General features: G+C 43.8%; 1 protein-coding gene across 3 annotated transcripts in view; it reads left to right on the top strand.

Annotated features, from left to right (window-relative positions):
* Positions 1-2,289: 2,289 nt before the first annotated feature.
* The window catches only part of LOC138976846 (phosphorylase b kinase gamma catalytic chain, skeletal muscle/heart isoform-like), a 60,900-nt gene continuing 35,627 nt past the window's right edge, over positions 2,290-27,562 (top strand). For 2 of the 3 annotated variants that reach the window (XM_070349737.1, XM_070349735.1), the window contains exons 1-3: positions 2,290-2,611; positions 21,161-21,339; positions 23,972-24,026. In XM_070349737.1, the coding sequence (XP_070205838.1) occupies positions 2,397-2,611; positions 21,161-21,339; positions 23,972-24,026 (449 nt within the window). In that variant the 5' untranslated portion in view covers positions 2,290-2,396. Of the gene's footprint in view, positions 2,612-15,849; positions 16,997-21,160; positions 21,340-23,971; positions 24,027-27,562 lie in introns of those variants that run through there. The other variant, XM_070349736.1, reaches the window with a different exon arrangement.

The raw sequence follows: 27,562 nt of genomic DNA, 5'->3' as shown, positions 1-27,562 counted from the left end.
CATACAACAAGTCAACAAGCAACTCTCCACTTGGTCACATACAGCAAGTCAACAAGCAACTCTCCACTTGGTCACATACAGCAAGTCAACAAGCAACTCTCCACTTGGTCACATACAACAAGTCAACAAGCAACTCTCCACTTGGTCACATACAGCAAGTCAACAAGCAACTCTCCACTTGGTCACATACAGCAAGTCAACAAGCAACTCTCCACTTGGTCACATACAGCAAGTCAACAAGCAACTCTCCACTTGGTCACATACAGCAAGTCAACAAGCAACTCTCCACTTGGTCACATACAGCAAGTCAACAAGCAACTCTCCACTTGGTCACATACAACAAGTCAACAAGCAACTCTCCACTTGGTCACATACAGCAAGTCAACAAGCAACTCTCCACTTGGTCACATACAGCAAGTCAACAAGCAACTCTCCACTTGGTCACATACAGCAAGTCAACAAGCAACTCTCCACTTGGTCACATACAACAAGTCAACAAGCAACTCTCCACTTGGTCACATACAGCAAGTCAACAAGCAACTCTCCACTTGGTCACATACAGCAAGTCAACAAGCAACTCTCCACTTGGTCACATACAGCAAGTCAACAAGCAACTCTCCACTTGGTCACATACAGCAAGTCAACAAGCAACTCTCCACTTGGTCACATACAACAAGTCAACAAGCAACTCTCCACTTGGTCACATACAACAAGTCAACAAGCAACTCTCCACTTGGTCACATACAGCAAGTCAACAAGCAACTCTCCACTTGGTCACATACAGCAAGTCAACAAGCAACTCTCCACTTGGTCACATACAACAAGTCAACAAGCAACTCTCCACTTGGTCACATACAGCAAGTCAACAAGCAACTCTCCACTTGGTCACATACAGCAAGTCAACAAGCAACTCTCCACTTGGTTACATACAACAAGTCAACAAGCAACTCTCCACTTGGTCACATACAGCAAGTCAACAAGCAACTCTCCACTTGGTCACATACAACAAGTCAACAGCAACTCTCCACTTGGTCACATACAACAAGTCAACAGCAACTCTCCACTTGGTCACATACAACAAGTCAACAAGCAACTCTCCACTTGGTCACATACAACAAGTCAACAGCAACTCTCCACTTGGTCACATACAACAAGTCAACAGCAACTCTCCACTTGGTCACATACAACAAGTCAACAAGCAACTCTCCACTTGGTCACATACAACAAGTCAACAGCAACTCTCCACTTGGTCACATACAACAAGTCAACAAGCAACTCTCCACTTGGTCACATACAACAAGTCAACAAGCAACTCTCCACTTGGTCACATACAACAAGTCAACAGCAACTCTCCACTTGGTCACATACAACAAGTCAACAGCAACTCTCCACTTGGTCACATACAACAAGTCAACAGCAACTCTCCACTTGGTCACATACAACAAGTCAACAGCAACTCTCCACTTGGTCACATACAGCAAGTCAACAAGCAACTCTCCACTTGGTCACATACAACAACTCTCCACTTGGTCACATACAACAAGTCAACAAGCAACTCTCCACTTGGTCACATACAACAAGTCAACAAGCAACTCTCCACTTGGTCACATACAACAAGTCAACAAGCAACTCTCCACTTGGTCACATACAACAAGTCAACAAGCAACTCTCCACTTGGTCACATACAACAAGTCAACTCTCCACTTGGTCACATACAACAAGTCAACAGCTTCCTGTGTGCAGAGTTGGAATTTTTGAATGAGGTAGTTTTTCCTTAAAGCCATTTGTGCCTTTGTGGGACGCCTTGAACTACACAGTCTGGGTCGTGGGTCGTGTACGACCCATACTTTCTAAAGAAGGATTCAGCGTAAAAAGTATTGGTCGTACACGACCCACCCCATCCGAATAGGGATAAACATCGTAAAATACTTTCTTTAATTCCATATGGGTCTGCCCACAACCAACAACATCCTGACTGACTGTGCAGTTCAAATGATGTCACGGTTTATTTGTTTGTTTACAAAGATTATCCTTTAAAAACTGGAAGGTTCGATGGTGTTTGAGGATGACATGAAGTCTCAATCAAAACCTCCCAATAGTTTCAAAGATGCATACTTTTGTGATGCTCCAAGTCGTCCAACACCCAGGAAGCATATATAATATATATGTGTAAATTTGTTGTGCTTTTTTTGTTGTTGCTTTTTTTTTTTTTATCTCTCTCTTTTCTCTTTCTTTGTTTTCTTCTTAATTTTGTCATGGTGTCACGGTGTCATGGTGTGACGGTGTGCAGGTATGGGCAGTGAAGAGGCCGGGGCGGGGAGCAGGACAACACAGAAGCGTGGGGAAGGCAGTGTGGCTGTGCAACGCTCAAAGCCCTGGTCAAGCATCCCCAGTTTATGGATATAAATGGCAACTGGACAGTCGGCGTAGTGGACGGGCTATCGAGCGGGGACACCGGATACATCAACCAATCAAATAACAGCCGGGCAGTGACAGAGCGAGGGGACGCAGATCACAAGATGACGAAGGATGAACCCGACTCTGACTTGCCTCGTCAGGACCAGGCCAAGGAATTCTACGCCACGTACGAACCCAGGGACATTCTTGGAAAGTCAGTACTTTTTGTCTTTTGTGTCTTTTTTGTTGTTCATGTTGCTGGTGGTCATGGTGATGATGTTGCTACTGTTTTTCACATGTAGCCAGTCTTGTTTTTTTTTTTTTTGGGGGGGGGGGGGTTTGCTTGAAATTATGATTTTAATCATTTTGATGTCGTCATGGAATTTTGGCGTAACTCGATTCTTGGCGAGTTTGATGTTTTTGTGCTTTAGATTCAGTAAATCATTCTCCATGAGAAATTTTCTCTAAAAAAGTTAAATATGATTGATGATACGTGATTAAACATTCTTTCATCTTTCTATTCATATCAAGAAGAAGTATAAACACTACTTCATAATGTGATGGGGTGGAAGGAGGGGGATATAAGAGTTTGGAAGTAGTAGGTAGGTGAAGTTGTCAGCCAGTAGACCCCGAAGTTAGGAGTACACCATGTGGGTGCCTCTTTAGTGTCTTGCACGGAACGAACATCACTTGCTCTTGTTTTGGACTTTACACACGTGTATGGAATGATAGACAGGAGTTCACTGGCACAGACAGACCGACGAATCACTTGATGCAAAATTAAACTCTGGAAAACCATGACTTTTGGTTCACATCTCTTTAATTCCTGTTGGCCACACAAGTAAAAATGCAATCTACGTCGGTATGTCTCTATCATAACAGGGTACAAAACAAGTACGTCCTCTCTGTCTCAGAACCTAGCGTATACTCACGTCGTTCTGGGGACAGAACTATTAAGTTAGCATACTAGCATAGCATAGCTGTCTCAGATAGTTCTCACTTCTCCCTAAAATCTCAAATGGTGAAATGCTGTAGAATAAGGTGTGGGCAAAGCCACCAATCAAACGTTAGCTAACAAGACTGACATGGCATCTCATTGGTCAAGCAAGTCAACAAATCACAATCTTACAAACACACACGCAACCTGAAACTAGGAAGCGACATTCTAACACCCTCTTGAAAAAAAAAAAGCTGACCCCCCCCCCCCCCCCCAAAAAAAAAAGAGAAGAGAAAAAAAAGAAGAAAAAAAGTCGAAAGCCTTTTGCATATGATATGAATCTATGAACATTTGCGGCCTATTAAAGATCTGCATCTTGTAAATCACCCGTGTGTGTGTTTTTCTTTTGCGCACTCCTTCATTAATTGGCAAAATTAATTCAGCGAAATTAGCAAAAAAAGCGACAAGCTGCTTACTTTTAATAATGTACCCAAGTCTGAAAGGTGCCGTTAGCGCATTTGAAAGCTTGGACGATTCTGTGATGGTAAACATGACACATAGACAGTCATACCCCATGATCCCTGTATGACTGTATACATTGCTGAATCATACAAGTAAAAGCCCACCTTTGCAAAACAAGAGTGTATGTATGAAGTCATGTACGAAAGATTCTAGGCAGACACTGAATTCTCTTCACCGAGGATTGGATCAGCTGTTTTATTTGTATACCTATATATATATCTACACTGAATTCGCTAACCTGTTCGTCGATGAAGAATAACCACTTGGTGTAACCTGCTGTACCTATTGTCTACGTCGACCTGTCGTCACTGGATCGTCGTCGTCCCAACATTTGCTGTTCGTCATCCTGTCTTCATTATTTCTTCGACCTCAAGCTATCAGCGTCTAACACTATAACTCATCGTCATCATAGGTTCTAGATATATTGTGTTTTTCACCTGAAACTTTTGAAGAAGAATTACTTGTGTTCTCCCATTGTGGGCATCTATTTATTAATTAACCTGTGATAGATAGAGGATGTTGTGAATTTTGAACAATATATAGTTAGCCACTTATAAACGAAATTGTTCAAACTAAATATATTAAAAAAAAGTTCTGTGAGGCATTGCTAGTAACATTTTTTTCTCTCGAAATATTACTGTTCTTTGAGTATATCGAGATTTGTCTGAACAGGTACAGAATAAAGAAGAAAAAAAAAAAAAAAAAAAAACCACCCTCTTAATGGAGCTTTGATCTGAGTGCATCAAACAACATCTTCCGGGAATCTAGCCCCGGCTCGGTCATAAAATTTCGTAACTGACCCCAGCTGCGAGCCCGAAACACCCGTCTCTCCCTGGGAGAGCGGCTTGACGTCAAAGGAACAAAGACTATAGTTTCTAGTGGACACAGACGACTGAGCGCGTTTACGATCACTGCAGAGGTGTCGGAGCATATCGAAAACATAAAGCGATCGGCAAAACTTACGCAAGACACAAAGGACAGAAGACATAAAAACGAATTAGTAGCCAGTTCGGCCCTTGGCTACAATAATACAAATAATCAATATTGTCCTTCTCCTCAACACATGGTTAAAACGAGTTACGCCAAAATTCCACGACACCATTGATTTGATTTCTAATGTTTTTCACTTTGAGGCGCTGTTCCTCTTGAACATTTCACTATGTATTTTACGGCCAACAAGACGCATAAATCTGTTTTATTTTAATCGGACTTGCAATTCAGAAGAAGTGCTGCCTGTAATCCCTATGTTCTGTTGATATTTCATTGCTTCTAGTTTCTGTGAGGTTTCCCTCACAACTAACTAACTGTTCTGAGAGTTGTGTCATCTGAGTGATAAAACGCTCACATGCAAATATGAGACGAGACATATATCATGTTGATGAAGTGGATGTTTACTTTCCTAACGCCCTGATAGTGAATGACTCACTTGAATATAATATTCTCTCTCTCTCTCCTCCTCCCTCCCTCAGGAGAGGGGGAGGGAGGGATTGGAGAGAGAGAGGGGGAGGGAGGGGGAGAGAAAGGGGGGGGGGGGAGAGAGAGAGTTGTGACACTAACAGCCCAAATCCTGTTTTCACTGATGAAAAAAGGTCTTGTTGATTGACGACCTAAGCGTGATGATTTGAACGATGACTCGACCTATCAGCAACTCTGCCGGGTTCACTATGACAACGCTGATGACACCATACAGTGCATACTCCAAGCCCCAATAGTGGTTTTATCGTACGGGCGTTAAACAACACCTATTGTTACGCATTTCGCATCCCCGATCCTGATTCGTGTCAGCACAGAGGGAGACCGGCTGCCACCTATTGCATCGCCCGCCGTCAGCATCCACCCGTCTGGTCAACCGATTGTCCGGGCAGGGGTGGAGCAAATTACCCCCCTTAGCTTGCATCAAATTAGACGGACGATCGTGGGGAGGGTCGGGGTTGAGCTCAGTGCGGGCGGTGTATTAAATGTCCATGTTTTGTACCGGTGTCAGTAGCGGGTAAAACAGCAACAAATCGGCTCAGAAGTGAAAACCGTTACGGCCAGAGATACACCACTCAGCAAAGTTGAACTATGATGCAATCCCGTGTTACAAAATAATGAACAATTGACAAGAAACAAACAGTTCAAGTCTATGGCGAGGGCCCCAAAGGGTTTAAAATCGTGATCGTGATTGGCGTTTTTTGACCTTTCTGTGACCGTGATTGCCGAAATTTCCATTTCTGTGATCGTGATGGGACTTTGCCCGTGATCCGTGATGACAAAAAAATCAAGTCTCGTGATCGTGATCGTCATTTGTTTTCGTGATCGTCATTTGTTTTCGTGATCGTGATGGGCATTAATGCAAAGCATTTTATTTTCAACGTACATTTTTCACAGCTGTATCACTCTATGATCCTCTATTCGTCAAGGTGTTTGTGATCGTGAAAACAAAAATCAAGGTAACTGTGATCGTGAAAGCTAAAATTTCCCTTCCCGTGATCGTGATGATACCGCCCCTGTGGGGCCCTCTATGGCTATATGCGACTGTCTGTAAATGCAGTTCAGTGGTTGCAGACAGTAACCGTCTCGGGGAAAATTTGCATGCGACAACCGGCATTGTTAGATCGGAGGGGCCATTTTATGACACGAGTGTATGAAAATAGAACCTTTCTTGTTCATTTCGTTCACTGATTGAAAGCAACTTGCCTAACGTTCACTGATTGAAAGCAACTTGCCTAACGTTCACTGAGTGAAAGCAACTTGCCTAACGTTCACTGATTGAAAGCAACTTGCCTAACGTTCACTGATTGAAAGCAACTTGCCTAACGAATCAAAAAAAAAATTAAACAAAGACTTGAAAAACCCGCGAACAACCCCCCCCCCCCCAAAAAAAAAGGGGGGGGGGAGAAAATAAGCCTGTGTTTGGTCTTGCGAACAGTTTCCATGATGAGCCATTCGCTAAAAGTAGGATTTGGTAAGGAGATTATATCGCATGTAAACCCGTGGTCAATAATGGGATTTTACCGGTATAACACTCAGTTTTACGAGGGAAACAAGCTATTCTCAGACAAAATTAATTTAATTTGGCTGACAAAAAAAGAAGAAAACAAGTCGCGTAAGGCGAAAATACAATATTTAGTCAAGTAGCTGTCGAACTCACAGAATGAAACTGAACGCAATGCAACGCAGCAAGACCGTATACTCGTGGTCCACCGCTCACGGCATAGGCAGTGAAATTGACAAGAAGAGCGGGGTAGTGGTTACGCTATGCTGCATAGCACGCTTTTCTGTACCTCTCTTCGTTTTAACTTTCTGAGCGTGTTTTTAATCCAAACATATCATATCTATATATTTTTGGAATCAGGAACCGACAAGGAATAAGATGAAAGTGTTTTTAAATTGATTTCGAAAAAAAAAAATTTGATAATAATTTTTATATATTTAATTTTCAGAGCTTGTTTTTAATCCGAATATAACATATTTATATGTTTTTGGAATCAGCAAATGATGGAGAATAAGATAAACGTAAATTTGGATCGTTTTATAATTTTTTATTTTTTTTTACAATTTTCAGATTTTTAATGACCAAAGTCATTAATTAATTTTTAAGCCACCAAGCTGAAATGCAATACCGAACCCCGGGCTTCGTCGAAGAGTACTTGACCAAAATTTCAACCAATTTGGTTGAAAAACGAGGGCGTGACAGTGCCGCCTCAACTTTCACGAAAAGCCGGATATGACGTCATCAAAGACATTTATCAAAAAAATGAAAAAAACGTTCCGAGATTTCATACCCAGGAACTCTCATGTCAAATTTCATAAAGATCGGTCCAGTAGTTTAGTCTGAATCGCTCTACACACACACACACACGCACGCACACACACACATACGCACATACACCACGACCCTCGTTTCGATTCCCCCTCGATGTTAAAATATTTAGTCAAAACTTGACTAAATATAAAAAGCACACACAAAAATGACTAGCCAAGAGCTGTCTGGTGAACCAACAGCTGTTCACCGTCACTTCAAGGCGTGTCAACAAGTCGAGTGACCGAGTGACTGAGATTAAACACATGACGTGCCCGCTGACGACACTTCAAAGCCCGACACAAAGCTGTCCGAGTCGCGTGCACTTTGCGTTGACAGGAATGTACTCGCCCGCTGTAGTGAGGACCAAAGAGTGTATCCCTACGGATAGGCTAGAGCTGAGGGAGCGAATATTTAATTTGTAATCCTATAATATATCCGTTTCTGTCTTTTCTTATTCTTCTGTTTGATTGGCTATTCGTTTGATTAACTATTCTGCGTTTCGTGACCTTCGGGTGCCAGTCTATCTCTTATTAAACCGAATCTATCATAACGTTCTTCATAACTCCTTATCATCAACAAACTTTGGCCTTGTTAACTTTAATTCTTATATATACATTATTACTTAAACGTTGGAACCTATCTTTCATGTACTAAGTGACCCCTTGGCTGCTAAATTTATTCTTCAATCTCACTGTACAACTCGTAAAGTACTATTAACTAAATTCCATATATAATATTTACGATTATCGTTAAAACCTAAATCCGCTTTAAACTCTAAAATCCTAATTTGCACCGTGTGATAGTACCTTCCGCCCTACGCGAAAACGGTCCTCCGTTTTGTTTAAGGTATGACAACTATCACAACTTCATCATAATATGTATAATACATTGCATGACTATCAATATCAAACTTCATTTTTCATTTTTTTTTTTTCATTTTCATTACTTTATTGTCCCATCGCTGGGAAATTCGGGTCGCTTCCTCCCAGTGGAAAGCTAGCAGCAACGGAGTCGCGCTACCCAGGTGTTTGCGTGTTTAGGTGTATTCAGCCACCTGCACTTATGGCAGAATGACCAAGGTCTTTTACGTGCCATTGTGATGACACGGGGGTGGGACATGGCTTCCGTCTCTGGGTCTGCACATAAAGTTGACCCGTGTCCGTCCCGGCCCGAATTCGAACCTGCGACCTTCCGATCACAAGTCCAGTGCTCTACCATCTGAGCTACCGGGCCCCCTTGGCAAGTGATCGATGAATTTTGAGGGGGTCCTATGGGGAGGGAGAATTTAAAGTTAACGACACAATGAGTCGTATTTGACTAAGTCGGAAATCCAACAACAGGTTGATGTTGAAGATGGTACGCTGAATGATGGTGTCTTGTCCGGAAGATATTGTCCGGCGAGTGAGGTCCTTCGAGGTTTTTGTGACGCGTAGAATGATGCCAAAACGTAGTCGCTGTCCTGGAAATGGTAATGAGGTAATGTCATTGTTTGAACCTCCGTTGTGCACTAGGTCTTCTGTATTGTGCAGTGTTTATATAGACCGGACCGGCACGGTTGGCCTAGTGGTAAGGCGTCCGCCCCGTGATCGGGAGGTCGTGGGTTCGAACCCAGGCCGGGTCATACCTAAGACTTTAAAATTGGCAATCTAGTGGCTGCTCCGCCTGGCGTCTGGCATTATGGGGTTAGTGCTAGGACTGGTTGGTCCGGTGTCAGAATAATGTGACTGGGTGAGACATGAAGCCTGTGCTGCGACTTCTGTCTTGTGTGTGGCGCACGTTATATGTCAACGCAGCACCGCCCTGATATGGCCCTTCGTGGTCGGCTGGGCGTTAAGCAAACAAACAAACAAACAAACAAGATATAGACCGGAGTGTTTATCAGCAGTGTTCGTTTGTAGTGACCGGCGTCGGTGAGGTATGTGTTCAGAATGTGACGCCGGCGTGACCTTGGTTGAGGTCACATAAGTTTGTAGAGTGGATGGATATCGTAACACTGCGGATAAGGCGACGGGGTCTTTCGTTGATAGCCCTCGAGTTGAAGGGCGGTGTAGATACCGATGATGTGGCATTATGCGGACCCGGGCTGGCTGTAGAGGGTTGGCGTCAATGTTGACCATGTGAAGGGGGTGTTACGGCGAGGCTGCCGTGTAAGGTGTGAAGTACCATGTTGTGGTTTTCCGACTTAGGAGTGGGGTAGACTGATGTACGGAGGTTGGGTGAACGGATCATTTGCCAGGTTGGACGTTGTTGTACACGGCGTAGCGAAGTAGTCAAATACGTCATCTAAAAAAAACCACCAATATATCGTATAAACAAAATATCATAGTAATTTTTTTTCCTTTTTACATTTAGTCAAGTTTTGACTAAATGTTTTAACGTAGAGGGGGGAATCGAGACGAGGGTCGTGGTGTAATGTGCGTGTGTGTGTGTGTCTGTCTGTGTCTGTGTGTGTGTAGAGCGATTCAGACTAAACTACTGGACCGATCTTTATGAAATTTGACATGAGAGTTCCTGGGTATGAAATCCCCGAACGTTTTTTTTCATATTTTGATAAATGTCTTTGATGACGTCATATCCGGCTTTTCGTAAAAGTTGAGGCGGCACTGTCACGCCCTCATTTTTCAACCAAATTGGTTGAAATTTTGGTCAAGTAATCTTCGACGAAGCCCGGACTTCGGTATTGCATTTCAGCGTGGTGGCTTAAAAATTAATTAATGACTTTGGTCATTAAAAATCTGAAAATTGTAAAAAAAAATAAAAATTTATAAAACGATCCAAATTTACGTTTATCTTATTCTCCATCATTTGCTGATTCCAAAAACATATAAATATGTTATATTCGGATTAAAAACAAGCTCTGAAAATTAAATATATAAAAATTATTATCAAAATTAAATTGTCCAAATCAATTTAAAAACACTTTCATCTTATTCCTTGTCGGTTCCTGATTCCAAAAACATATAGATATGATATGTTTGGATTAAAAACACGCTCAGAAAGTTAAAACGAAGAGAGGTACAGAAAAGCGTGCTATCCTTCTTAGCGCAACTACTACCCCGCTCTTCTTGTCAATTTCACTGCCTTTGCCATGAGCGGTGGACTGACGATGCTACGAGTATACGGTCTTGCTGAAAAATGGCATTGCGTTCAGTTTCATTCTGTGAGTTCGACAGCTACTTGACTAAATATTGTATTTTCGCCTTACGCGACTTGTTACATTTAGTCAAGTTTTGACTAAATGTTTTAACGTAGAGGGGGGAATCGAGACGAGGGTCGTGGTGTATGTGCGTGTGTGTGTCTGTCTGTCTGTGTCTGTGTGTGTGTAGAGCGGGGATATAGCTCAGTTGGTAGCGCGCTGGATTTGTATTCAGTTGGCCGCTGTCAGCGTGAGTTCGATCCCAGGTTCGGCGGAAATTTATTTCAGAGTCAACTTTGTGTGCAGACTCTTTTCGGTGTCCGAACCCTCCCCCCGTGTACACTACATTGGGTGTGCACGTTAAAGATCCCACGATTGACAAAAGGGTCTTTCCTGGCAAAATTGCTTAGGCACAGTTAATAATTGTCTACATATACCCGTGTGACTTGGAATAATAGGCCGTGAAAGGTAAATATGCGCCGAAATGGCTGCAATCTACTGGCCGTATAAAATTTCATCTCACACGGCATCACTGCAGAGCGCCTAGAACTGTACCCACGGAATATGCGCGATATAAGCCTCATTGATTGATTGATTGATTGATAAACTACTGGACCGATCTTTATGAAATTTGACATGAGAGTTCCTGGGTGTGAAATCCCCATACGTTTTTTTTCTTCATTTTTTCAATAAATGTCTTTGATGACGTCATATCCGGCTTTTCGTGAAAGTTGAGGCGGCACTGTCACGCTCTCATTTTTCAACCAAATTGGTTGAAATTTTGGTCAAGTAATCTTCGACGAAGGCCGGGGTTTGGTATTGCATTTCAGCTTGGTGGCTTAAAAACTAATGAGTGAGTTTGGTCATTAAAAATCTGAAAATTGTAAAAAATATTTTTTTTTATATAAAACGATCTAAATTTACGTTCATCTTATTCTTTATCATTTTCTGATTCCAAAAACATATAAATATGTTATATTTGGATTAAAAACAAGCTCTGAAAATTAAAAATATAAAAATTATTATCAAAATTAAATTGTCCAAATCAATTTAAAAACACCTTCATCTTATTCCTTGTCGGTTCCTGATTCCAAAAACATATAGATATGATATGTTTGGATTGAAAACACGCTCAGAAAGTTAAAACAAAGAGAGGTACAGAAAAGCGTGCTATCCTTCTCGGCGCAAGTACTACCCCGCTCTTCTTGTCAATTTCACTGCCTATACCGTGAGCGGTGGACTGACGATGCTACGAGTATACGGTCTTGCTGCGTTGCATTGCAATCAGTTTCATTCTGTGAGTTCGACAGCTACTTGACTAAATGTTGTATTTTCGCCTTACGCGACTTGTTTTTTCCTTTCTTTAAACACCGAACCAAATAATATGTAGAGGTTACATGCCGAGTCTCAGTGATTATCAAAAATAATGGTCGAAGTTAGCGGATCATGAAAAATGCGAGCTTTAGCGAGCTTTTTCATGACCGCGAACTGAGACCATTATTTTTGATAATCACTGAGACGAGGTGTGTAACCTCTTTATTCCTCCTTTCTTCAGTTATTCAAAGAAAAGAGGAGTTTTTTTGCGAAAGTTTGATCGAATCCTATTCACTCAACCAGTCAACCTGCGCAGGCGATCGATTAATGCGCGGTTGTATAGTTCCGTGCAAATCATTCCATTCTGTTAACACTTCTTGTCAGTTTTCCTATTTTGGACTAAAATCAAGTACACAGATATGCTGTTATTCTGCTGTGGCAGCAAAGGCAGATATTGTGTGTTCTGTATATGTTTTGGTATCGGTTAGGATAATGTTCTTTCGTCAAATGGGACTAGCAGACGAACTTTTGCACCCGTGTTCCACGTTAAAAACTGTATGAAGTTCAGTTTTCTGGGGAAAATAGTGTATGAAACCGCTTTATGTTGTTTAAATTGATGAGATGTGTGCATTTGGTTGCGTGTGATCTGTTTATTAAATGAAATATTGTTGAAAACTGACCGTCGGATTGCAGTCTGTTGTCGAAGAAACTGAGTGAAAAGAAGGGGAACTACTCTTGTCGCTAGACAAAGTATGAGTTACTTGCCTTGGGAAATTGCTTGTGATGAACGTCTGATCTAGATTCAGAAAACAACCGAACTCATGGATTTTATATGGAGATTCATGTGTTCAGGCCTGTAGTTGTTAATTTAAATGCGGTATGTTTGTATTGTTTGCTCCAGAGATGTATACTTCGTACATTAGAGCGTTCGGAACTTTTCAGTCGCAAAAAGTAGTACCGAAACAGAACAACCTCTCAACCCATTGCACTATCGAGGATTCAGGCTGTTGCTGGGTCGTTATTTGTTTGGTTGCTGGGTCATTATCGAAAAATAACTACCCCTACAAGTTTACAGAGGTAAAGAAGCAGAGGGGGGAATATATACCGTTACCATTATTCATTCAAATATTTCAATTATTAAACAGATAAAGGAGGAAGAAAAGTTTGTCTTTAAGGACTTATCATCATGGTCAGAATTTGTAACAACAACAAAATTTATATATCAAATTTAATAAAACAAGTATTTAATAAAATCATTTTGTAACGCAGGCATTTGCGCCATTGAATAATACAGTACGAAGCGTATTGCTTATGATCAACATGTTACGTTGGTTTCAAAACAACATAATGAAATTTTTTTTTTAAACCAAAAAAATAAAAATTCAAATAATTATGTTGTAAGCAAGGACTACTAAAAGATCTTTTAGTAGTCCTTGGTTGTATGGTGTAACTTTTACGAATTAGGTTGTGACTTAACACGTCAAAGGTTTATTCATAAAATTGTATACTAAAAGGTTTATATGTATACCAACTACAAAATAAATACCTTTAAGTTTTAACTTAACATTTTTGGATCAAAACAGATTGTATAAAATGAACGTTATAGTTCATAGTTAAACAAACGTTTTTCCATGGCATTGTTATGTAAAACAATTTTCAAGCGAGCAATGCTCCCATGGGGTCGCCTTCACGCGGCGGGAGTGTTCTCACCAAGCTACCCCACCCCTTTACTTCTCTTCTTTAATCTTATTTCTGCCTTACCAGTCCTTTCACCTATATTTCCTTCCAAGAAAACTCTCCCTACTATTCCCTGCAGTTTTCCAATTCTTTTCTTGTTGTCTTATTTCTACCTGACTGGATCCATCACCTTTATTTCACTTACCAAAAGTCTTCTTTTCCACATCCTTATTTCTCTGCACCCCGCATGTCGTAAGAGGCGACTAACGGATTCTGTTCCTCCTTTTACCCTTGTTAAGTGGTTCTTGTATAGAATATAGTCAATGTTTGTAAAGATTTTAGTCAAGCAGTATGTAAGAAATGTTTAGTCCTTTGTACTGGAAACTTGCATTCTCCCAGTAAGGTCATATATTGTACTACGTTGCAAGCCCCTGGAGCAATTTTTTGATTAGTGCTTTTGTGAACAAGAAACACTTAACAAGTGGCTCTATCCCATCTCCCCCCTTTCCCCTATCCCATCTCCCCCCTTTCCCTCGTCGCGATATAACCTTCGTGGTTGAAAACGACGTTAAACACCAAATAAAGAAAGAAAAGAAAGAAAGAAGCGAGCAATAATAATACCACATTTATCAATATAACATTAACAAAATACAACGGACCATTTAAGTAAACTTCTTCTTCTTCCTTGGTCTGAAACTCCCACGTACACTCGTGTTTTTTGCACGAGTGAAATTTTACGTGTATGACCGTTTTTTACCCCGCCATTTAGGCAGCCATACGCCGTTTTCGGAGGAAGCATGCTGGGTATTTTCGTGTTTCTATAACCCACCGAACTCTGACATGGATTACAGGATCTTTTTCGTGCGCACTTGGTCTTGTGCTTGCGTGTATACACGGGGGTGTGCGGACACCGAGGAGAGTCTGTACACAGCTTAATTTCAAGAAATAAGGCCTAATTTTTGTAAGGCCTTATTTTTTCGCTCAGTTGTATGCTGGTACACAGAGAGAGCGGCGTTAGAGAGAGAGAGAGAGAGAGAGAGAGAGAGAGAGAGAGAGAGAGAGAGAGAGAGAGAGAGAGAGAGGAGAGACAAACAGACGGACTGACAGACAGATAGACAGAGGGACTGACGAACGAACTGACAGACAGAGAGAGAAAGATAGAAAGAGAGAAAGAGGGAGAGAGAGAGGGTGTGTGTGTGTGTGTGTGTGCGTGTGTGTGTGTTTGTGTGTTGTAATGTCTTTATGTGTCTGTGTGTCTTTGTATCTAGGTTTGTGTGTTTGTGTGTGTGAGTGCGTGTGTGTGTGTGTGTGTGTGTGTTTGCAAATGCCGTTAGGGTAGGTACAGATGTACCAGGAGAGTCCATGGGTGCGACAACAGATTTCAACCAGTGTCATAATGTTTATCGTTTGGAAATGTTTTCTCTTGTTCCATTCATTATCTCTGTCAGAGCACATGTGTCGTCTGGCATAACGTTACATCGCCGCTTGACCGTTACAAAGCTCCTCTCAGCTGTGTGAGTTCAGGGGTCGATCCACCTCCTGTGTGCTGTGCTCCCATTGGCTAAGCTTTACCTGGAATTTCCCATCACCAGAATCTCTCGTCTGGTCAGCCGATGTAGGGTGTAGTTATACAGATTATACAGAAAAGTGCTACACACTGATCATGTAAGCTTGTGTTGATGTGTCGATTTGGTGTCGCGGTCTAAGATTAGTTTATATATATTATAGATATATTATTCGTTAAAATAGGCTAGCCCGCACCCGCAAAGGCTAAACTATCAGGGGCGCGCTCGACTTCTTGATGCAAGTAGCGAAGGTCACACGATATCACGGATGACGTCACGTGGAATCTGATTGGCTGTGGGTCTCCAGTCCCCTACTTCGTGACCAATCAGAGCACGCGGGTCAGTGTGTGTCGGAGGGAAAGGTGGGGGGAAGGGGAGGAGTAAGGTCAGTGAGAGTTATGTGAGGTGGCGGTGCTCGCGGTGCAATAGATAGAGCCCGTGTTGTCAAAACACTACCTTGACGGAGACTGGAGTCCGGCTTGTGCTGTGAGGCGAGCAAGTCAGGGCTAGGGGAAAAACTCGGCCTCGGCCATTTAGTGAGAAAGAACATAATAGAGTGACAAATTGTGAGAGGAAAACAGCAAGATAACAAAATAATTCAGTAATTGTCACAGAAATCGAAGCTGGACACAGGACGACAGTGAAAGAAAATTGACTTCATCGTGAGACGAGATAGAGAACTGTGGGGTAGAAACTTTGTGAAGATAACTGAGGAGCGGTCGGAATACAATCATACATGTGCAATCATGGCTATGCGAGTATGTGATTCAAGGACTACACAAAACACCTCTGGTCTGTACGAAACGGGTTTCATCAGTTGAATGAGTACAGTGGTTCCCGTGTTGACCGAGAAAAAACAAGTTCTGGTGCACGTTCGTTTAGCACGTGTTTGTACTACGTTCAGCTTGCACCAAAACTTTTCGGTTTGCACGCACGATTGACTGTCTTGCCCATGATTTGAGCATGAATTAAGAGATCTCGTCGACGCCGCCCTTTTAATTGTTCGTTCAGTCTAAAATCTCAGTGCAGACGATCGACACAGCAGACGATCGACACAGTGCATCATTTCTCGGAGAGGCCTGTGTGTTTTACAGTGCCGCATTTCTCCGAGAGGCCTGTATTTTACAGTGCCGCGTTTCTCGTGGAGATTAATTTTACAACAGTGCGTTTGTAAAGGAGATGTAATCGACCAGCCGCGACGGTTTGTTGTCTTGAGACATGTTACTGGCATCTGCAGCGGATACTACAAACTATTCAGTGTGTGTGTGGCTAAAGACAATTCACACAACACAGTGCGTTTCATCAAGGGATGTTATTGTTAACAGGCTGCAACTTTGTCTCAACTTCCACACGTGTGCATGATGCTACAAATAAGACAAATACAATTCCACAAAACTCGCAACAATCATAACACAGATATGCCGCTTCATCAGGAGTTCTAAAATAAAATGGAAATGTGAAAAAACTGAGTATGAGACAAAAGCCAAGATGGTGATCATTGAGATAAAGAACGCCAATGTCGCGAGTCCACCCAGCTGTACGGAGAAAGAGTTAGAGACGTCGTATACACTGACCGATGAGGAGGAAGAGCAGATGTGTTGCGCTCAGCGATCTCTCGACAGTCTGCACAGGGCCTTCACACTCAAGGAAGAGCTGGGACGGTAAGTCGGCGTTGTGTTATCCAGTTTCCGGCCGATTTATGTGGAACACGTGAAAGTCACAAACAATATTGGCGGTTTAGAAGTGTCGTCTGCGCAATGATCGCGGCGGCTTTCTTGACCGCCCAGGACCACCGCGCACGTTGTGAGACGTCATTCGTTGGACCTCAATTGGCGATAGGATGGAGAACAACAACGATGCATATTTGTCCTTTTTACTGACAGCTTTCTTTTTCTATTCGACTCTTTAGCCCGATTATTTGGGCACCCGACTAATTTTTAAAAACAATCTTCAGGATCGAGTGGTGCAGTCAACACACACACACACACACACACACAGTGACACACACACACACACACACACACACACACACACACACACACACACACACACACACACATACACACACACACTGTGACACACACACACTGTGACACACACACACACACCAGCACACACACATTTTCATCTGAAAGCTGTAGATTTGTCTCCAGTATAAAATAAATGAGGGCGTCTTTTTTGACAGCGCACGTAAACGCAATCGGCAAATGGCGCTTGACATATATTATGCAGTGCGTTTGTAACATTTTGTCCGGTGTAACGATTTCATATTTCCCCCGTGGTCATATTTCCCCCTCGATATATACTCAAGACTGACTGTCTGACATGTTGTTTCCTGGTAAAATTAAGAAGTGACATTATTTAAGGACGAAAAGCATGTCAGTTTCTTGCATGTGAAGAAAATTGGTGGTGAAATTTAATAGATTTCACCCCAAAAATCGATTTCTTCGAAAACGTGTACCGAGTGGTCACGTCCCTTGAATAAGAAGGGAAACATTTTAGGATGAATCAAAATTTTAAGTTAAATACAAAAAATTGGTTGGACAAATTTGGCCCCATGAATGTAAGGTACCCAAGGTCGCTCATTGACGAGCCGCAGGAGGTTCAGTGTGGAGTTTATACAAGATCAACGAGTCCGAGAATCGAAATTGACCACGGGGAAAGATGTCATCGTCACACCAGCAAGGCCAGGAGTGATGACATTCAGTCAGTGTTTCCTTCCAACGCACAGCTCTTGCACACACTTCCTCCTTCAGCAACACGAGCACAAAGCCGTGACCCCAGACTGTATACACAGGACACTGACTGTGTCATTTAAAGTTGCGTGTGTGTCTGTCTACTGTCTCTGTCTTTGATGCGAACGACTGGCGGAGGGAACGTGACAGACATATCTACCTGTCATCCTGACCTCAGGTCAAAATGAGTTTGGCTCATTCTATCCCTGACAGGATGCCTTGGTTTTCCTTGTCTTGCGAGGAAATCGATTTTTTACATTATTATAGATCTGTTCGTAATGTGTTATGGATGTAAGCAGATTCGCGATCGTCGATAATGATTGTTCATGGTGTTGTGCAATTTTTAAATTACAAAGGAATTGATATGTAAGACAGTTTCAAGCGAGCTATTTTTCGCGGCTGTATTTACTGTGCAAACAACTCTAAATATGGCATAAGTGTCACATGATAATCAACCGTTTGGTTTCGGCGCTCGCTGGAGCAGACGATTTTTTCTGTAACCAGTTGACAGTGATGAAACCATATATTACGGTCTCCTTCCGGCAGCAGTCCCAAAATTTCGACTTGTTTTGACCTTAGAACGATGTCTTTATCATAACAGTGAAGAACAGAACGGAGATCACTATCGAAGTCGGCCAATCTGCAATCATTTTCGTCTCGCGAACACTGCTCGCGAACAACATATATGGGAGATAACTCTGTATTCTTGTTTTGATAGATTCGCGTAGGACTTCAGTGTCCGGTCAGAGAGAAAACTGGCGATAGCCGTGGAGCGATGATGATCAGAATGATCTACCTGTGTCCCAATGGAGAGTTTGGTGTGGGGGGCTTTCTTCACACCATTGTAGACTGTCAACTGCTAACACAGCTCTCTACACACTCCTCTCACAACTACAATCACTGAAAACAAACACAGCTCTCTACACACTCCTCTCACAACTACAATCACTGAAAACAAACACAGCTCTCTACACACTCCTCTCACAACTACAATCACTGAAAACAAACACAGCTCTCTACACACTCCTCTCACAACTACAATCACTGAAAACAAACACAGCTCTCTACACACTCCTCTCACAACTACAATCACTGAAAACAAACAAACAACAAACAAAACTGGATCTTTACATTGTTTTGAATGTTTCGGGTCTATTTTGTCACCTCGCCTTTTCGGTTGTTGTGAATGCATGAGTTGTGATGGGCCTTGGCATAAGAGGTTCGCCATGGCAAGTCCAGTCATGGGAACACGTGCAATGACAATTGGGTGTAGGAGGTTTCCGTGTTGCAATGCTGTGCATCACGTGCACTGCGACGTTGAGCAAACAGTGCGTGTGACGTGGAGTCCACACTGATCGAGCTATTTTATTATTTTTTTTTTAACCCGGTCTAATATTCACATGTATAGCAGTAGGGTTACGTCACATGGTGACGAGTCGAAGTTCCAAATGACGTCAGCAGTGGTGGTGTAACATCATATAGTGTTGAACAGGTTCCAATTTAAAAACAAAATCAATCAATCAATCAAATACGTAAATGGCGGGGTCAAAACGGTCATACACGTAAAACTCCACTCGTGCAAAAACATGAGTGAACGTGGGAGTTTCAGCCCATGAACGAAGAAGAAGAGAAGAAGAAGAAATACATAAATGAATGAATGAATTGATGAATGAATAAATAAAACGAAAACCAAACCAAATATCATATACATGTATATTGCTTTTAGGAGCACGTCTATAAGCTTTGCTCGTTGTGCTCCATGTATTAACTGATGGTATGCGGCTTTGTTGTATGTCATTTTGCTGAATAAAATTGTTGAAACCAATAAATAAAAAATAAATTAAAAAAATTAGCTGAAAAAACTGTCGACAAAAACGCTTCCGATAAGGCAGCAGCACAACCTCACACAGGCAAGCTTCCAGAGCTGGTTGTCGGGGAGGCATAGTTTGCAGTATCACGTGCAGATGTGACCATGACCATCTTACCACGGACCTACATTCTACAGGGCCGCCTCTGGCACTGAGTGTCTGCATAGTGTGTCAGATGTGACCATGACCATCTTACAGGGCCGCCTCTGGCACTGAGTGTCTGCATAGTGTGTCAGATGTGACCATGACCATCTTACAGGGCCGCCTCTGGCACTGAGTGTCTGCATAGTGTGTCAGATGTGACCATGACCATCTTACAGGGCCGCCTCTGGCACTGAGTGTCTGCATTGTGTGTCAGAGGTCAAGGCACATGGTGGGTTTGATAGAACGTAGAAGGCAACAGGTTAGGAGTACACGGTACCCGTTCTTTTAGGGCTTGATAGAACGTAGAAGGCAACAGGTTAGGAGTACACGGTACCCGTTCTTTTAGGGCTTGATAGAACGTAGAAGGCAACAGGTTAGGAGTACACGGTACCCGTTCTTTTAGGGCTTGATAGAACGTAGAAGGCAACAGGTTAGGAGTACACGGTACCCGTTCTTTTAGGGCTTGATAGAACGTAGAAGGCAACAGGTTAAGAGTACACGGTACCCGTTCTTTTAGGGTTTGATAGAACGTAGAAGGCAACAGGTTAGGAGTACACGGTACCCATTCTTTCAGGGCTTGAAGTGTATGAATCATAAACGATGCCTCCTGCGATGGTAATGATGTTTTACGCCCTCACGGTGACACCAATGAAGGGCATGTTCCCCGGGTGTTACCCGACTTTAGATGAGATACCGGCCAGGGGGGCGGTAAGTCAAAAAGTGAACCGGCCCCCCTAAATCCCAAGCGGCCCCCAACCTGCCCGGATGTCTTACAAGCGGCTCGTCGCGTGCTAAGCATATACACAAAAGTCGTACATTGACAGCTCCCTGTTCACCTGATACACAAAAGTCCTGCCGGTGCCACAGATGGCGACATGCAAGTTGATTTTTTTTTTTCAGACTCAAACTTTTTTTTTATTCAAAAGCAGCAAAGCCAGAGGCGGAGTAAAAAAAAAAAAAAAATCTTTCTTAAAACCAGCAAGCACGGAGTACGAAGCCACGATTCTATTTCAGGTAAACAAAAAAAAGACATTATAGTTAGTTTCTGAATACTTATGTTGTTTTGCGCGTGTTACAGAGGTCTGAGCAGCACAGTACGGCGTGTGGTGGAGAAGGCCAACGGCAAGGAGTATGCCGTCAAGATCATCGACATCAGCGGCGAGCGCGACACATGCAAGGCCAACATCGAGACGCTCAAGTCGGACACCATCAGGGAGGTCAGCCTCCTCCGCATGTGTGCCGGACACCCTAACATCAGTGAGTTCTTTGAGATATTGAGAGAGGGGGGGGGGGGGGGGACTCAGGTCCTTGTTTTTGCTTCGACTTACTTTTTCGCCAATGACAGACGTGTTTTTATTTACTTGATTTATCTAATTTCCCCAGGATCGCGTACAAGACGTTTGGATAACCGCAAGCATTTGAAGAAGAAAAATGACGATGAACACAATCTGGACTCTGTCGCAGGAAACTGCCTACTAGAGATGCCGTTCCCTTATTCAATGACGTTCTCTCAAATAGGTAGCATAGTTCGAGGGGTTTGTGTGCGTGTTTTTGTTTTGTTAATCATTGCAGGTGGATCTGAATAACAGCACAGCCAATTTCCCTTTTCAAAATCGAAATAAAAACCGGACCAAAACGGTATCTTCGTATGCAATCGTTCCGGATCCCAGCATGCGGCTTGTTCGAACTGGCTGAGTTTAGTAATGGGCGGAGCCCCAAAGGTGACGTCACGCCTGTCAATACATGTTCAAAGGGTGCCTGTTAATTTAGAGGGGTGTCGGTTGCATACCGCTGTCAGCGTTATCGCCTGGGTAATAAATTGCCCCCATACTTCGTGTACACTACATTGGGGTGTGCACGTTAAAGATCCCACGATTGACAAAAGGGTCTTTCCTGGCAAAATTGTATAGGCATAGATAAAAGAAATAAAAAAAGTCCACCAAATACCCGTGCGACTTTGGCCGTGAAAAGTAAATATTCGCCGTAAATATTCGCACGCACACACACACACACACACACACACACACACACACACACACACACACACACACACACACACACACACACACACACACACACACACACACGCACGCACGCACATACACACACACACAAACGCCCACCCGCACACACACACACACACGTACACACACACAAGGTTCTTATCTGAATTGCTTTTCAAGATAACGCACACGACGTCATCAATTGACCGTCGTGTTGTCTCTTGGCTATGGCTTCTGTGATCTTCAAATCAAAGTATTCCAAGCACGCAAGTACGATCGACATTGCAAAGAAAAAAAGCAAGACAAACGCGTGCTGATATTTGCTATAACCGATTCAGGTGTATGTGCACACAAAGACAGCCTGTGCTTGTAACAAAGACAGCCTGTGCTTGTAACAAAGAGCACCCCAACGCATTGTACGGCTGTGTAAATGAACTGAGCGGATTACACTGTGGTGGTTTGGTTCTGGAATTTTGATTTGTTTGATCGCGTGCCTTATCTATAGGAACGGAATGGTCTGAGTATGCCGACGTGGTGGGCAGGCACATGCATTCAGCAATTACATTATGACCAATTCGTGAAAGATGGAAGAAGCCATGAAACTGCTTGATATAATACTTTTTTTTTTTCTTCTTTTTTTTTAAAGCTTGCAGGAATTTCTGTGGAGTTATCGATTTGTTTTAGTGTCACGTTATACACTTCACCTCCTTTGGCTGTCAACATGGACTTTGTGACTGGTCGAGAATTTCATAGCTTAGTTTAGGTTTGAATGACACTAGATAGTGACATACTGCTTGTGTCGCATTCCTGATGTTAATCTTGAATCTGTGTCCTCAGGCAAGGGCAGGGAACGCTGAGTATAGGAACTACACTGTGTCGGCAACAGTGCGTGAGAAAGAAGGGGGGGCTCAACGTGTCCAGATCATATCTCTAATCTCTTGTCGGAGACCATTGATACTGACCGTATTAGTTTTATTAATCAGTTCCATTGGTCGCCCTCCTCGGCCCACCGCTAGAAAAAATGCTAGAAAAAATGCTCGGCTAAAACAAAACATGAAATTCTTAAAATACATGACGAAGTGTACTTGACTGACTTTTCTGAGTGTGTGTGAGAGAGAGTGTGTGTGTGTGTGTGTGTGTTGGCAGATTCCATTTCTTCAAGTTATTGATACGCTTGTTTCTTTTGTGTATTCGTCACACTGGGTGGCCGAGTGGTAACGCACTTGCGCTCGGAAGCGAGAGGTTGCGTGTTCAGGCCTGGGTCAGGCCGCAATTTTCTCCCCCCTTTCCTAACCTAGGTGGTGGGTTCAAGTGCTAGTCTTTCGGATGAGACGAAAAACCGAGGTCCTTTCGTGTACACTACATTGGGGTGTGCACGTTAAAGATCCCACGATTGACAAAAGGGTCTTTCCTGGCAAAATTGTATAGGCATAGATAAAAATGTCCATCAAATACCCGTGGGACTTGGAATGAAGTAAAAAAATTCCATCTCACACGGCATTAAGTCTCAGGAAACATGAATACACGCATGCAGGAAAAAAAAATAAAAATATGGGTAGCGCCGTATGTATGGCAGCTCGCTTTCCCCGGGGAGAAAGCAGCCCGAATTTCCATGAGGGTAACCTCACTGGACTGTAAATCTTATCCAATCCAATCCAATCCAATCCATGCATTTCTTAAATGTTTTACTTCCAGTGGACTGGTGCTGCTTTCTTGCTTGCGAGTGTGCTTACATTTGTAAAAAACAAAACAAAAAAAACCCACACACAAAACACACGGGGAAAAAAACATAAGCAAAAAAACATAAAATCACGAAAGTTTGTCTTTGCTGTGAATTAATGCATTTTCAAGGAAAGTGTGTGACATTGTTTACTTTGTGATTCCAGTTGAACTCCATGACTTCTTTGAGACTCCGACATTCCTCTTCCTGGTCTTCGAGCTGTGAGTATAATCATAATTATAATTGTGTCTGTTTGTGTTGTGTGTGTCACTGTTTGTGCTAGTGTTCTTCTGTGTGTTCATAACATGCACAAGAGAAAGTGGAATGGTAACACATCAAAGAGGGCATACTACCTTGTGCATATCGTGTTGCTGCATTCAAAGCTTGCGTTTCTGAATAACAGAGTTAGTTGCAAAGGTGGGGCACGTGTGTGTGTGTGCGTGTGTGTGTTAATGTGTGTGTGTTAATGTGTGTGTGTGTGTGTGTGCATGTCAGTGTGTTTACCAACATGTCAGTGTGTGTGTGTGTCTGTGCGCAACAGTTATATAAACTCAACGATGAACAGCTGTAGAATAAGCATTGTCAGATCAACCCATAGCACATCGATATCACATGTCTCTCCGCGTGTCGTGGCCGGCCGGTACGCAGAAATAGACTTGACATTTGGACCCCACGTCCAGTTACCCCCACAGTCAGTTGTCAGCTGTTGTCACGACCCCCTGTAGCTGACCCGCTGACCGCTTCACAGGCAACAAGTCAGACACTGTGACTCCGAGCTGACACACAGCTGACCCGCTGACCGCTTCACAGGCAACAAGTCGGACACTGTGACTCCGAGCTAACACACAGCTGACCCGCTGACCGCTTCACAGGCAACAAGTCGGACACTGTGACTCGGAGCTAACACACAGCTGACCCGCTGACCGCTTCACAGGCAACACGTCGGACACTGTGACTCGGAGCTAACACACAGCTGACCCGCTGACCGCTTCACAGGCAACACGTCGGACACTGTGACTCGGAGCTAACACACAGCTGACCCGCTGACCGCTTCACAGGCAACACGTCGGACACTGTGACTCGGAGCTAACACACAGCTGACCCGCTGACCGCTTCACAGGCAACACGTCGGACACTGTGACTCGGAGCTAACACACAGCTGACCCGCTGACCGCTTCACAGGCAACACGTCGGACACTGTGACTCGGAGCTAACACACAGCTGACCCGCTGACCGCTTCACAGGCAACACGTCGGACACTGTGACTCGGAGCTAACACACAGCTGACCCGCTGACCGCTTCACAGGCAACACGTCGGACACTGTGACTCGGAGCTAACACACAGCTGACCCGCTGACCGCTTCACAGGCAACACGTCGGACACTGTGACTCGGAGCTAACACACAGCTGACCCGCTGACCGCTTCACAGGCAACACGTCGGACACTGTGACTCGGAGCTAACACACAGCTGACCCGCTGACCGCTTCACAGGCAACACGTCGGACACTGTGACTCGGAGCTAACACACAGCTGACCCGCTGACCGCTTCACAGGCAACACGTCGGACACTGTGACTCGGAGCTAACACACAGCTGACCCGCTGACCGCTTCACAGGCAACACGTCGGACACTGTGACTCGGAGCTAACACACAGCTGACCCGCTGACCGCTTCACAGGCAACACGTCGGACACTGTGACTCGGAGCTAACACACAGCTGACCCGCTGACCGCTTCACAGGCAACACGTCGGACACTGTGACTCGGAGCTAACACACAGCTGACCCGCTGACCGCTTCACAGGCAACACGTCGGACACTGTGACTCTGAGCTAACACACAGCTGACCCGCTGACCGCTTCACAGGCAACAAGTCGGACACTGTGACTCCGAGCTAACACACAGCTGACCCGCTGACCGCTTCACAGGCAACAAGTCGGACACTGTGACTCCGAGCTAACACACAGCTGACCCGCTGACCGCTTCACAGGCAACACGTCGGACACTGTGACTCTGAGCTAACACACGGCTGACCCGCTGACCGCTTCACAGGCAACAAGTCGGACACCGTGACTCTGAGCTAACACACAGCCTGCGTATGAGAGCACCACCGCACGGAGGGATTCTGCGGACATCGCAGCAAAAAGAAAGAGGGACATTTGTCTCGAACTCTCGAGGCAGATGCCAGACAGTAACACATGGTCTCTAGACTGAGAAGGAATGTTACAATTTCTCGTGCAATTGAAAGGGAATGGAAAGCCTTGACCCTGTAGACTGGCCGTGACCCCAGTAACTCAGTCTGGGTTGGCTATGGGGTGGGTGTCGTCCCTGAAAAGGTGTGTGGGTGTGGTGTTATGTTGACAACCTCACTTTAGTAGGTAGTGTGGCAAAACCGCGGGAGTTTAGGCAAGAGTAGAAACTATTCCACTGCAGGTTTAGGGAGGAGGGGGAAGTGAAAGAAATGTGGATGTTGCTGTCGTGAAATTGCACATCTTTTTCAAGGTTTCGAACAAGCAAACAAAAACATAGAGAAACGGTTTGACAGTATTTCTGGTTTGAAAGGGTGCCCCCCCAACTTTGGTGACCATTTTGCCTACTGTTGACATGTTCAAAAGTGATTTTTTCCTGCAAATGATAGACTGACACACCACATGTTTCTCTCTTGCAAAGATCAGTCTCCAGTTCTCTTGCATGCGCACTAACACGCTTTACAGTGACAATGACAAAGACAAATCTTTATAACAAGATGAAAGGAATAGAGAGAGAGAGAGAGAGAGAGAGAGCTAGAGAGAGAGAGAGAGAGAGAGAGAGAGAGAGAGAGAGAGAGACTCAGACTCAGACTCAGACTCAGAACTTTATTACAAAAGGATAAAGGTTTTAGGCAAAGCCTATTCTTCCAACCTGTCCTTTATCAGAGAGAGAGAGAGAGAGAGAGAGAGAGAGAGAGAGAGAGAGAGAGAGAGAGAGAGAGAGAGAGAGAAAGAGAGAGAGAGAGAGATTCGGCCGTATCATCTTGAGATGAAACAAGCCAGTGTGTTAAAGTGTGTAGACCGGAGGGGTGAGAACGATTGCATTATAGCGTGTGCAACAAGAAAATTCGCGCGCTTTTAATGCCATCTCACCGAATTTTTTCTCTCTCCCCACCCCCACCTTCATCCTACTCAGCAAGCAGCCAACCGCCGAACGCTGAGATGTAAAGTGCAGGCTTTGTCTGTTGCATCATCGCTGACAGTGCAGCGAGCACGCTCACCTCTGTGCGCTCTGTGCGCCCGGTGGGCTTGCACCTTTAGTGACTGAATTCTCCCCTGACCCAGTTATGCAGGACCTGCTAATACAGTCCACCGCTTTATGTTAGTCGTGTCTTAGAGCAGGAGATAAAAAAAAATACAGTGCGCGACCCCCCCCCCCCCCCGCCCCCCACCCCCCCCCCCACCCCCCCCCCCCCCCATCCCCCTCGTCTGTTGAGACTTCTAAAATGTGAGAAAAAGTCAGGCAGGGTATTTTCAAATGTAGAAGTCAATTTACAGAGGTTGTGCACAGAAGCTATGATAATGAAAAAGGGGGTTGTGGTGGTGGCTTGTTCAATCCAGGGTCTTTTTATATTTAGTCAAGTTTTGACTAAATATTTTAACATCGAGGGGGAATCGAAACGAGGGTCGTGGTGTATGTGCGTGTGTGTGTGTGTGTGTGTCTGTCTGTCTGTCTGTGTGTGTGTGTGTGTAGAGCGATTCAGACTAAACTACTGGACCGATCTTTATG

Source organism: Littorina saxatilis, linkage group LG9 (genome assembly GCF_037325665.1).
Source record: "Littorina saxatilis isolate snail1 linkage group LG9, US_GU_Lsax_2.0, whole genome shotgun sequence".
Lineage (NCBI taxonomy): Eukaryota > Metazoa > Mollusca > Gastropoda > Littorinimorpha > Littorinidae > Littorina > Littorina saxatilis.
Note: the sequence above shows the minus strand (reverse complement) of the source record. Positions and strands in the feature narration are given on the sequence as shown.